Source organism: Rhinolophus sinicus, chromosome 17 (assembly GCF_057876585.1).
Source record: "Rhinolophus sinicus isolate RSI-liver-muscle chromosome 17, RSI-T2T, whole genome shotgun sequence".
In the NCBI taxonomy this organism is placed as follows: domain Eukaryota; kingdom Metazoa; phylum Chordata; class Mammalia; order Chiroptera; family Rhinolophidae; genus Rhinolophus; species Rhinolophus sinicus.
Genome location: NC_142517.1, coordinates 165440479 through 165452761, shown reverse-complemented (window position 1 = coordinate 165452761; position 12283 = coordinate 165440479). Strand labels below are relative to the sequence as shown.

Here is a 12283-nt window from a genome sequence, read left to right as displayed (position 1 = left end):
AGCAGCCCACTTTTAGAAATAGTGTAGTGGTTAGGAGCCAGTCTGTAAAACCAGACTCTCCAGGTTCAAATCCATCTCTGCCAATCACAACCGTACAAATTTGAACAAATCGCCTATCATCTGTTTTAGTTGCCTAATCTGTAACATGGGATTAAAAATATTACCTACCTCATAGGGTCCTTGTGAAGATCAAACGATTTAATATGCAGAAAGTGTGAGAAGAGTCCCAGGCATGTAGTAAGTGCTATAACAGTGCTGGTGAAACAACAAAGTTTGTAGTCCCTTTCACGTCACTACAGCCCAGTCTCCTGTCTTGAATCTGAGAATCCTAAAGTCCCCACTTCTGCTTCTGTTCAGAGGGGTAAGTGAGTGAGTGGGCTAGATTGGCAACAAGTCAATTCTCTTTTGAATGGCGAGGGTCAGACCACTGCCCATTTTCTTGTTTTCCTTCTGTTTTCTGAGCATCACAAAATGTAATATTGACGTGTCAAAGGATCCAGGATTGTATTTTAACATTTTACAGCTTCTTTGTAAGGCTACCTTTTCAATTTTAGAGGAGGCAGTTTTATGACTCCCTTTGATAACTGCTTAACTATTAAGACTCAAACAAAGAAGAAGAATGGTCAGAGGATATCAGGTAGTCCCAGCCTGCTAAAGTCCTACTTCTTGAACATTATTCAAATTAGCTCCCAGACTCATAATTCTGTGTTTTCATTTATTGCTGCAGTAAAGTAAATGGTTCTTTTATCCAAATGTTATTTCCTGGCTATTAATTCAGTAGTTATTTTGGATTGTAGCACTCTTCTTTGATTTAGGGATATGGTACCTTATAAATATTTAAAAGTTAAACACTGACACTTGGAGAAATTGACTTTGATTTGTTTTGTTAATATTCTATGGCTAGAGTAATTATAGCTTCGGAAGATACAGTCCCGTTCTCTACTTACCAGAAGAGATGAGGAGCTTGTGTGTCCATAACAAGGAAATTTGGCAGCAGAAGGCCTTTCCCAAATCTTTTACAGACTAGGCCTTCATGCACACCTCTTCAGGACACACACTACTCTTTATTCTTCATCGTTTTCTCCAAAAACTGCTCTTGAATTCAGGAATGTGGATGAAAACTATCCATACATCTCAAAATAGCTGGAAAATGGTCATCCCTGAAAGGCTTGGACTTTCTCTGCCTCTACAAGTGCCAGCAAGGGTTTACGACAGGGCTCAGGGTGATCTATAGACTGGTATGATTTAACTGTGGATCAATCAACCTATTAGGGGAAAAAAGACAAGGTCAATAAGGATGGGTCTTGGTGAACCAGAGATCATCCTACATTTTTCAACCTAATGTTCTTATTTCCTTTCCATTAACATTTCATAATGAAAAAATGCCTATATTCTTTAATTTTTAAGATAATTAAGTGAATTTAGTGCCTTTGAAGGGTAGAGGATTTATAATGGTCTCAGGGAATACACTATTAATAACCTACAAGACAGGGGCCACCTGGAGAGCAGCAATGCCGTTTCCATCGCTAGTTCTGCTCCTTGGTCACAGTTAGACCTCCTTTCCCAATTCAGAACCAGTCTCTTCTCCTGAGGCCAGGAGGACTTGTGTCTTCTGGGACAGGGCTTCTACCCTTTGGGAAGTGGTTTTCCAATTATATTTGAGTTTGAATGTAAACAATTACAACAAGCACAGATCATTTTAAGTGCATAGCATTCTGTTTGCAAAGCCTTGAAACATGTGGGAAGTAGAGTCACTTTGGAGCTTCCCTAAGGGACAGAAACATGGCATCTGCCTCTAAGATTGTTACAACCTAATAAGTGAGGTCAGGATTGACACATGTGAACACGCAGGGGCTCATAACAAGTGAAAGAGGTGTACATGGTTGCAGCCAGGCCCATGCACCTGGAAACTAAAGAACAAAAGACCAAAGGCTAACTTAGCTCTGAGTTCTCCTAGCTGGTCATTTAAGGCATCATTTAATAAAGATCCTTTCCATAATTTTTAAATAAAGATGACACACACACACTTTCTTTTCTTCCTTACCCAAACCACACTAAAACAACAATAAAGGGATATTTTTTAAGGCATAAGTTCTCAAAGACAAAGAAATGGATAAACATTAAGCCCTTTAATGGACAAATACTAAGTGATTTAGCAAACCGAAGAAAGCCAAAGTAAGCTAGCCATGGGAAAAAACAGGGGCAAACAGATTTATACCGTAGACCTCTCTACCCCCAAATAGCTCAGGAATTGACTAATTAACTACCTTTAGAAGTGGGGATGAAGGTGGGGCAATAAACAGGGAAATAGAGAATCTAAGAAGCAGTTAGATCTCCAGATACTTTGTCTCATTCCTCCACTCCATAAGGACTGGTGGCTTATCCTTTAAAGAGAGTATAATGGCATATCTTTGGGTTAGGGGGACGCCAGTGCAGAGCTTTAGGGTAGGCGCACAGGGGGATTGACTAGAGGTGTAGACCAATGCTGAGGCTCCTTCTTCACCCTCCCTTCCCCACCAGCTTCATCCAGAAGATTCTTCTCTGAGGAATCTGAGTAGCTATAGAGCAAAGATTTAAAGATACCAACATTTGGTGGCTTTCCCAAAGAAACAGTCAGTCAGATCTCCTTATAGAGAAGCCCCCAGAAGCTCTAATAGAAGCTTTTAAACAGGAGTAGAAAACCAAAGATCCCCACACAGCCAGGGAAAACCTCTAGCACCGCTAAAGGCTCTACTAAATTAAAATGACTTAATGAAGGATAGGCTGATTAAGCAAAAGAGTAGACCATTGACAGATGAATGCACAAAGAAATGTAGGATATATAAACAATTAAATATTATTCAGCCTTGGGGGGAAAAAAGGAAATACTGTCATATGGCGCAACATGGATGAACCTTGAAGATGTTATACGGAATAAAATAAACCAATCACAAGAAGACAAATACTGCATAATTCCACTTATATGAGGTACCAAAAGTAGTCAAAGTCATAGAAACAGAATAGTAGAATGATGGCTGCCAAAGCCCTGGGGGGGAGGAGGAAATGGGGAGTTGTTGTTCATTGGGTGCAGAGTTTCAGTCATGCCAGATGAAAAGTTCTAGAGATCTGTCATACAACCGTGTGCTATAGTTAACAATTGTCTGTACACTTAAAAATTGTTGACAGGATAAATTTAGGTTATGTGTTTTTTACCACAATAAAAAAAGAGACTAAGACAAAGTGAAGGGTGTGAAGTAAATTATTAAGGGAAAGAAAATGTCAAGTAGAATTATCATTAACATTCTCAGAGAGGTAAGAGAAGATATTGCATTCATGAAACAAAATTAGGATGCTATTTTTAAAAATTACAAAGGAATATCCAGACAAGAAAAGAAGTACCCCTAGAAATAAAAACTGTAATATTAAATATCAAGAATAGCAGAGAGGATACTTCCTAGAAAATAGAGCAAAAAGAAAAATAAATAGAATATAGGAGAAAAAAGAAAATCCAGTTCAAAGATCAATAAAAGGAATTCCAGAAAAATAAGAGGGAAAGATTTTTTTGATTTTTATCAAAGAGAGTATTTTTAACTTTTTACTAGAATTAAAGGACATGATTTTCAAGATTAAAGGGTTCACAAAGTACCAAGGATTCTAGATGAAAATAAACTCACACTGAGGTACATTTTCATGAAATTTCAAAACTCTGAAAACCAAAAAGCAGATCCTACAAAAATGCTCCAGGAGAGGGAGTCATTTTCACTCTGAATAACTTCTGACTATTAGATATCCAAATGTAACATCTAAAGCTAAAACAGCAATGCCTTCCAAATTCTAATGGGATTATTTCCATCCTAGAAATCTGTAGCTAGACAAACTACCAATCAAATGTGACAATAATATGAAAACAATTTAAGACATGCAAGGTTTCACAAATTTTTCTACCATACCCTTGCTTTTTTTGGAAGCAGCAGGAGGGTGTATCTCACCATACTTAAGAGAGAAACCAAGAAAAGAGAAAGATGTGGGATAAAAGAGAGATGAAAGCACCCCCAGAATTATGGTGAAAAAGATATCCCAGGATGAAAGCTATCTACCAGACACTGAAGACTGCCAGTCCAAATTGCAGAAGCTCAGAAAGTTCCAGGAGAGATTTCTTCATGAAATTTGATGGAATACCCAATGTATTTGAACATTTTCAGATGAGACTTAGATAACTGGGGGAGAATTTAAGGGTTGAATTAGTGATAAGCACATTGAAAATGAAGTATGCGTTAAAGAAGACAATTATTAACTCTACAGAATACAAAATGCTGTCAAGGAAAGGAAAAATAATCATAGTAAATTACATGAGTTAGCGATGAATGTCTTTTACATAGCCATGAAAATATAACCCTGAATAGTTTTCTAAACAAAGTTATTATATTGTTATGTTGAGTGAGAAAGGTTAGTGTATGAGGCAGCAGAGGTTGACAGATACAGTGTGAGACAGCTTAATCTTCATTTTCGATGATGGAAAACTAATAGAAAATGCTTAGAACAGAAAATATTCAAAAAACAACATTGCAAGCATCCCACTTTACCAAATACAAAAAAATTTAAAGTATCTAGATGATTTGAAAGTGGTCACTTCTAGGTAAGGGAAAATTTTAGTACAAGAGTTCTGTGTGTGTGTGTGTGTGTGTGTGTGTGTGTGTGTGTGTGTGTGTGTATGTCTAGCCTTGCAGACCTAATTTACTCTTTTAAAATATATTTAAAGTAAAAAACAAAGTAGTAAAGAGCTTAGCATAAGGCTAGAAACTCCGAATAAGGACATATTTCTACTACCACCATGTTTGAATTTCCAAGGAGCTAGATTCTACAGACATGTTAACATATTAAAATGATTCACTGGAGGATACGCTAATTAAATTTTAATGAAAATAAACAATCTGCAGAATGTAACTAGTACTGTAACTTATGTGTTTGCTCATTGTTCTTCCATGTTGTGGAGACTAACCACTGTCTGGATTTTAGCCTAGAGATGTAAACTCCTGTGGAGGAGCATGGAGGTGGAAAGAAAGGATTGATTATATGGTTTCAGGGATGTTTAGAGTGACCAGAGTTAGATTTTGTTGCTCAGCCAAAGTAGTTCCAGAGTATACTCGTAAATTACTGCCTGGGTAATTTACACTTGGCGAACAGGCTGGGAATATGAATACAGAATGGTCTTGATAATCTGAAAACATAGAAATGATTCCCTTATAAGAGTGACCCAAGGGATGTGGTAAACCCAATTAAATCAGCAAAAAAACTATTCCCATAGATTTTTTTTCCCCTCTAAATTTATGTAGGACAACTGATTGACAGCTGCCTACCAAGAGTGTTTTGAAAATACTGAATACAGTCAGCCCTCCGTATCCACAGGTTCCACATCTGAGAAGATTCAACCAATGGCAGATCGAAAATATTTTGTAAAAAATGTTACATTATTGCTGACATGTACTATGTAGTTAGGCCTATGATGGCTGCATCTGTACTGAACATGTACAGACTTTTTGTTATTCTCTAAGCAATAGAGTATCACAACTCTTTATATAGCATTTACATTGTATTGTATTGTATTGTATTGTATTGTATTGTATTGTATTGTATTGTATTGTATTGTATTGTATTGTATGTAATCTGGACATATTTAAAAGTGTACGAGAGGACGTGGTTAGGTTATATGCAAATTCTATGACATTTTAATTAAGGGACATGAACATCCGTGGATTTTGATATCTACTGGAGTCCTGGAACCAATCCCCCAGGGATACAGAGGGACGAGTGTATGTATGACCAGTATTGTAATTATGTTGTAATGTTCATAGATAATGAAGCTGAAAAATACTGCAAATTTATTCCTTCAATGAAACATAGGCTTAAACTAACCCTCCAAATATCTGTTTTATTAAGAAAACATATTTTGCACCAGAGATGTGTTGTCTGATCCTTTCCATCCTTCTCAATATACAGAACATGTGTGTAACAAAGAGCACGTGCACAGCTACAGGATGTAAGGATACAAGAAACAAGGCAAAATGGTGTATCCCCATGTCCTTCTGCTGAATAGCAACAATTAGAATTCACAGCTGCTGGCTGCCCAGATGTTTCTTGCATTTAGTGTTCTGCACTGTGTATCAGAATGTATTATATGACTGTGGTTTCAGTAAACTAGACAGCTTTGTATTCTAAATTCTGCAGGCTAGATCCAGTGCGTATATTTTTTTCTTCAGATTAGCTTCCCTCTCCCTTCCCCCTTCATTTGCTTGGGGCATTTGCAGTTCAGAAACAAAAGACATTTCCAGCTCAGAGTTTAGCTGTATCAGAGTGTAAGTGTAGGTCAGGTCTGATTTATGTGGCATGTCTGATAAGCAGGAGAGGAAAGCAAGATGAGGGGTCTGGGAAAGCTGGTGAACTTGGCTTGACTTATGCCTTTTGCTTTTGTAGGCAGCCAACATCCCTTTGGTGTCAGAACTTGCCATTGATGACATACATTTTGATGACTTTTCTCTTGACGTTGACGCCATGATCACAGCTGCTCTTCGGATGTTCATGGAGCTGGGGATGGTACAGAAATTTAAAATCGACTATGAGGTAAGATGTTTTGTGTTGGGTGATTCCAGGAGTGCACCTGGAACAACGTGGTAGCCACTCTGAGCCTCACGTTTCCCAAATACAAACTAGGGATGATGATATTTTCTCTGCACACCACGTGAGATTACTGTAAAAATTACATGAGATGTTCCTGGAAGGACTTTGATCATTAAGGGTTACTCAGACATAAGGCATCGTTTTGATAATGGTCCCTTGGAGACATACAACTGCCTGATTCACCTCCCCGTTCCCATTTCAGACACTGTGTAGGTGGCTTTTAACAGTGAGGAAAAATTATCGAATGGTTCTGTACCACAACTGGAGACACGCCTTCAACGTGTGCCAGCTGATGTTTGCGATGTTAACTGTAAGTGTGTTTAGTGATGGTGGAAGTTCATTTGTCATTATGTGGCCCTATGGGCCTTCTTCACATTTCTGTGTCTGTGACAAATTGCCATGTGATTTATTTTGCATTGGAACTTACCTACCCTGGTTATTTCACAACGATGTCTGAGCTTTAAAGCTGTAGCACCACTGACATCTTGACGTCGGCGTAGTCTTGGAATGATTGCTTGAGCCTCTTTTTAATGTTTTATTTTGGGAAACTGGTTCTTTTTACAAAAGAAATGCTTAGATTTTCAAGGTAATCTTTCTGCAGAGGATATGGGGATGAGTAACTGAACCAAGATATCACCAGATAAGACTCCCTAGGCAGGTGGAAAACCAAAGTAAGGAAGCGTGAACACTACCCAGAGAGACACGGGAATCCTGAGAGAATGGTTCTCTGGGAGAATGCCCAGGGAGGCCAAGGGGAGAAAATGCTCTCAGGGTTTAATGATGCAACAGGCTTAAAGTCTCTGTTCCAGGGGCTGTAATCCAGTGAAGATGGCCAGTCTTTGTTATAGAGATAACTAGGGCAGCTGGCCAGAAATAAACCTTGGAATTTAATCTAAAAGCAAACATTGTGGCAAAGATTGAAGCAAAATCCTCCATTCATCTCCACTTGCTGGCAAGAAATAAGGCTTGTTTTGGCCTTCTTTGCCCTTAGATGTTAAGCTATCATCTAGTAAAATGTTTCCTGGATCAAATTTATTGATTTTTATTAGCCTCATGGTTATATATCCATACAGATGTATACATACGTGTGGGTGTATATGTGTGTAAACATATTTACTATACAGAAAAAAAGAGAACACAAGTTTTGGATTCGCATAACATAAATCTAAATACCATACATCACTTCACCCAGATTAAAAATTAAACCCAAAATAGGGAACTCCAAATGACATACATTTTTCTTTGGTCCAAATGAACGAAGATTATTCAGCTCCCTCCTCATGAAATTCTCTGCCCTATTCTCTGCCTATTAAAATTTTACTCATCCTTTAAGGCATTGATCTAATGCCAGTTTTTCCACTAAGTCTTCCCTTTTCTCCCCAAGCATCAATAATTACTTATTTCTCTGCACGGTGTCTGGTACAACACATCTTTCTTTCTGCCATGTATTTTAAGTTACAGTCTCTCATTCTCCTATAGAAGAGGCTGCTTGAGGCTGAAGAGATAATTTCTTGTTCTGTCAATAACCTTCACTTATTTGCTCAACATCCATTTATTGAGAGTCTTAGCAGCGCCTGGCACTCTATCACGCACTTGGTAGGTTTTCAACAAATACATGTTGGATTGACTTGGATTCAAATGTGCATATAGCAGAGAAGACGGGACCATAATATCTTCACTGTTATACTCAAGGCCTTGGGTTTCTTTGAATCCTCAACTGCTTAAGAGAGCGAGCAGGCTAACCTGGAAAAACCGGACTGGCCCCCGTCCTTCGGTAACATATGCCAAGAAAGCAGTCAGCCAGTCAAATGAGGAAGAAAGATGCTTTGAACTGTGAGCCTTAATTGCTCAAGTGCCAATGTTGCTCGAAAATATTAGGTTGGTGCTAAAGTAATTGTGGTTTTTGTAATGGTTTTTAATCTTTTAAACTGCAATTACTTTTGCATCAACCTATACATAAAGAAATAACCATGTTCATCTTGCTTTTTCATATAAAATCTCAGGAGACGAAGGAAAAGGAATGGCCATGACACTGTGAGTTAGAGATGTCAAAGACAGAAACAGACTTTATGACAAGCCTTAAAATCGTTGGGATGGGGAAAGCTGGCAAGAGCAGCAGGATGAAGGTGGACACTGAGGAATAAAAGGGAATGCGTACCCCGTTGTCTTCAGTAAATGTTTCCATAACATGGACAAACTTGATCCTCTCAAGAACTTGAAGAAAACAAGATCCACAAACTATGTCACCACAATGGGGGTACTCAATGCCACAATATTTCAACGGTATGGTTATTTTTGCAAGTGTGCAACCTTGAAGAGTATCACTTTTTAAGAAGATTTGGGTTCTGTTTTTGTATTAATGCCAGCACCAAAAGAGAAGAATTAACTGTTAGAGTTCTCTTGGAGGTGGAGGGGGGAGGGGACTGCAAAATAACAAAATATATTGGTCAATGTTATTTTTTTCTCCCTCACATTGAACTGCGTAGCCACATCTGGAAAAGATATTATTTTCTGCTCATTAAATTTTGTTGAACTTGACCAAGGGTTACAATAGGTTGAAAATGTCAACTTGCGTTTGTCCTAATAAGGCGTCTCTTCTCCAGCTTGACCATGGGCAATCTGGGTAATCAGAATTTTTTAAGCAAGAAAATAATTATAGAGTTACCAAAGATTATTTGATCGGTGAAGGAAAACATGAACTGAATTCATTCATCAATTCTAATTTCTGGAATACCACCTCAGCTTATGGCAAAATGATAACCTACTGTTTTCCATGAATGGACACTAATGCTTCAGGTCCTCCTGAAGACTATTAGGGTATTTCACTGTTTTGTGCTCGTCAGTGGTTCTATTTCTATTCTAGTTATATCATATTCTATTTCAATGTGTTGAGATAGAATCAAAATCTGTATTAATCTGAAAAAAAAAAAAAATCACCCTACACCAACCACTCAGCCCGTCACAAAGCCAAGAAAGCATGACACACGTACACGGAATTTCCTCTAGATGGCACTCCAAGGCAAAGTTTCCCAGCCAGTTGCCAGAAAAGGGAAAAAAAAAAACCTTACCAACCTTCCCTGGAAGTGTTCTTTTCCTTCTAGGACAGGAGCTACTGAGGCACACGCCCCCACACTCTTTTCTTAAAAGAGACACCAACAAAGCCAGTCCGTACAAAAAAACGGCCGCTCCTGTCAGACGAGACTTGTATTATAACTGCCTCCTTGCCCACTGAGCCGTTAGCATGAATAATAAGGCATGCTCCCTGTGACTTGACATCTGTGGGTGTGTTATATTTCTAAGCCCATTGTCTCTGGGAACGGCAAAATGCACAGTTGTGTGTCATTGCTGAGCAAATTATGACACCACGTACAACAGGACAAACAAATTATAAATATATGCACCAGCTTCCTAACATTTAACCTTAAAATTATTTCACACACAGAACATAAATTTATTGATTGGAAATTACATTTTGCAAAAATAGTCAACCTTATATCTAGGTAACAAAGCAGTTTTGTTCCTTTGGAAACTTTTTTTTTAAAAGAATGAACTGCTTTGTAGGATAGGCAATTTTATATAAAATGATGGAAATTTAGTTCACTGGGAACCCTATTAATGACTTACTCATTTATTCCATGCTTCTGGCCTAAAATTCCAGATTTTTGAAATGAAAGCTTCAACATTATTCTTTGCTTCTAAGGAGATATTTAGGTAGCTAAAATTTTCCAAATATTTTTTATTCCTCGGATAAATACAATATGTAGGCCAGTTTCTGTTAATAAAAACCTGCAAATCAAGAATAATTACACAGATTCTTTTTTTATGGAAGCTTGTGGAATAAATATTACATCAAGCACGCACATAATGAAAGATGATAAACACATTTCTTATATTCACAATGCAGACCAGATAAAGGAAACAGCTATGCTTTTGTTTGTATTCTGTAAAATAAAAGGCACATAGTGGTGCCAAGATTGCAGAGACATTTTTCGGTTTTATAAATGATGTATGAGCACTGACAGATTTTCCAGGGGGGAAAAAAAGGTTTCCTTAAGAGTCAGTATTCTTTACTATCCCATAAATGTACTCATTAGCACGTTGGGCCATGCCCTGCATCCTATAGGGCTCAATAAAGATTCACTGAATGAGTGGATTTAGTTTAGGGTAATATTATTAAGGGAACCATGTTGCTCAGTGTCCAGGTTTTTTAAAAAGCTATACAATGATGAACTATCACTGGTAGAAATCTTGTTCTTTCTTCATATCACACCAAGGTTCAGCTAGGGTTCATATAGAATATTATGATCTTGCAGAATTCACTGGATATGAAAAGAGAAGAGCACATGATCACATTAAAATTTATGGTGGTGCTGGCAGCATGGCGCTGGTGGGGAAATGCAGTTAAACACTAATAATAACCAAGTATCACAGCAAACACATTGACACCCCCTGACATTTACTGGGGGCTTCTTAAATCTTAAATGTGGAGGTAGCATGTTTAAGTCCATATTTGTGTTGTCACCAAGGTTATTTTCAGAGATAAGCCAAGTCGTTTTATTGATAATTCAAACTAGAGAGCAGAAGGGACGTTTAGGAAGAAAAATCTGTCCGATTCACCAGCTTGAGGATAATGCACTGTCTGCAGTCTGCCGTGTTCAGGAAAGTCCTTGATTTTTGAGGCAGAAAATTTCCTCGGAAGATCGTAGAAGCACAACAGGAACTGTTTTTCCCCCACCCCAAGGGCAGAACCAATTGAATTTTAAAGTAAAATGTTTTTGCTCAATAACCAGAATCCTGATTTCAACAGAAATAGAATTTCTTTTAGACTGTAACATTGGAATGTACAAAGAGATCTACATGTTTTGTTCTATAACTGACCACAATAAAGTAACAAACAATTATCATATTTATCATCATCAAACATCATTTTACATTGCATTTCCTTATAGATGTAAGTGGTAACTAGTTATATTTGTTCTTAAATAAATGGCATCATTATCATAATAATAAAATAAAATCTGCATATTAGAAAAACCAATTCTTTAATCTTCATGTAGGTATACCTTGATTTCTAGTGTAACTTCAAAAATGGCAAATTATTAATTTAGGGAAGAAGTGATTTTTAATGTTATGTTTTTGCAGGACATCAGCACTGGGTACTACAAATTAACTATGGAGCTAATCAATTTGACTACAGTGTGTATATTTAAGATTCTTGCCTTTTAATCTTTAAGAAGGTTTTTATTTTTATTCTTTCTGGCCACATCTCAGAGCCCCAATCAGGTACTCCATGTTTCTAGCTGACATTCCTTTTATCTGCATTTGTTTTATAAAAGGAAAAAGGCAAAGCCACACATAATTAAGAACCCGGTGTGCTAATAACCAAACATACAATTGGGCAGAAGGATAATCCAATCCATTTCCTCACACAGGAGAGTAACCTCCATAACTCACTTTAAGCGCTGCCATTCATGAGTTATGGGTCATTCCCTTTCTAGTGAAAATAAATTCTTCCACACCATCAGCCAGAGCTGAATATTTTTCTTTGGACATGTAAATTATAAAAGTGTATGAACATAATCATGTCCGGCATTTTGGGGAAAGTCTAAGCTCTTACTCACGGACAGAG

General features: G+C 37.5%; 1 protein-coding gene across 3 annotated transcripts in view; it reads left to right on the top strand.

Annotated features, from left to right (window-relative positions):
* PDE11A (phosphodiesterase 11A) overlaps positions 1 to 12283 on the top strand; it is a 326658-nt gene that overhangs the window by 226163 nt on the left and 88212 nt on the right. For 2 of the 3 annotated variants that reach the window (XM_019739325.3, XM_074338486.2), the window contains exons 11-12: positions 6451 to 6597; positions 6857 to 6964. In XM_019739325.3, coding sequence (XP_019594884.2) covers positions 6451 to 6597; positions 6857 to 6964 — 255 coding nt within the window. The remainder of the gene's footprint in view (positions 1 to 6450; positions 6598 to 6856; positions 6965 to 12283) is intronic. The other variant, XM_019739326.3, reaches the window with a different exon arrangement.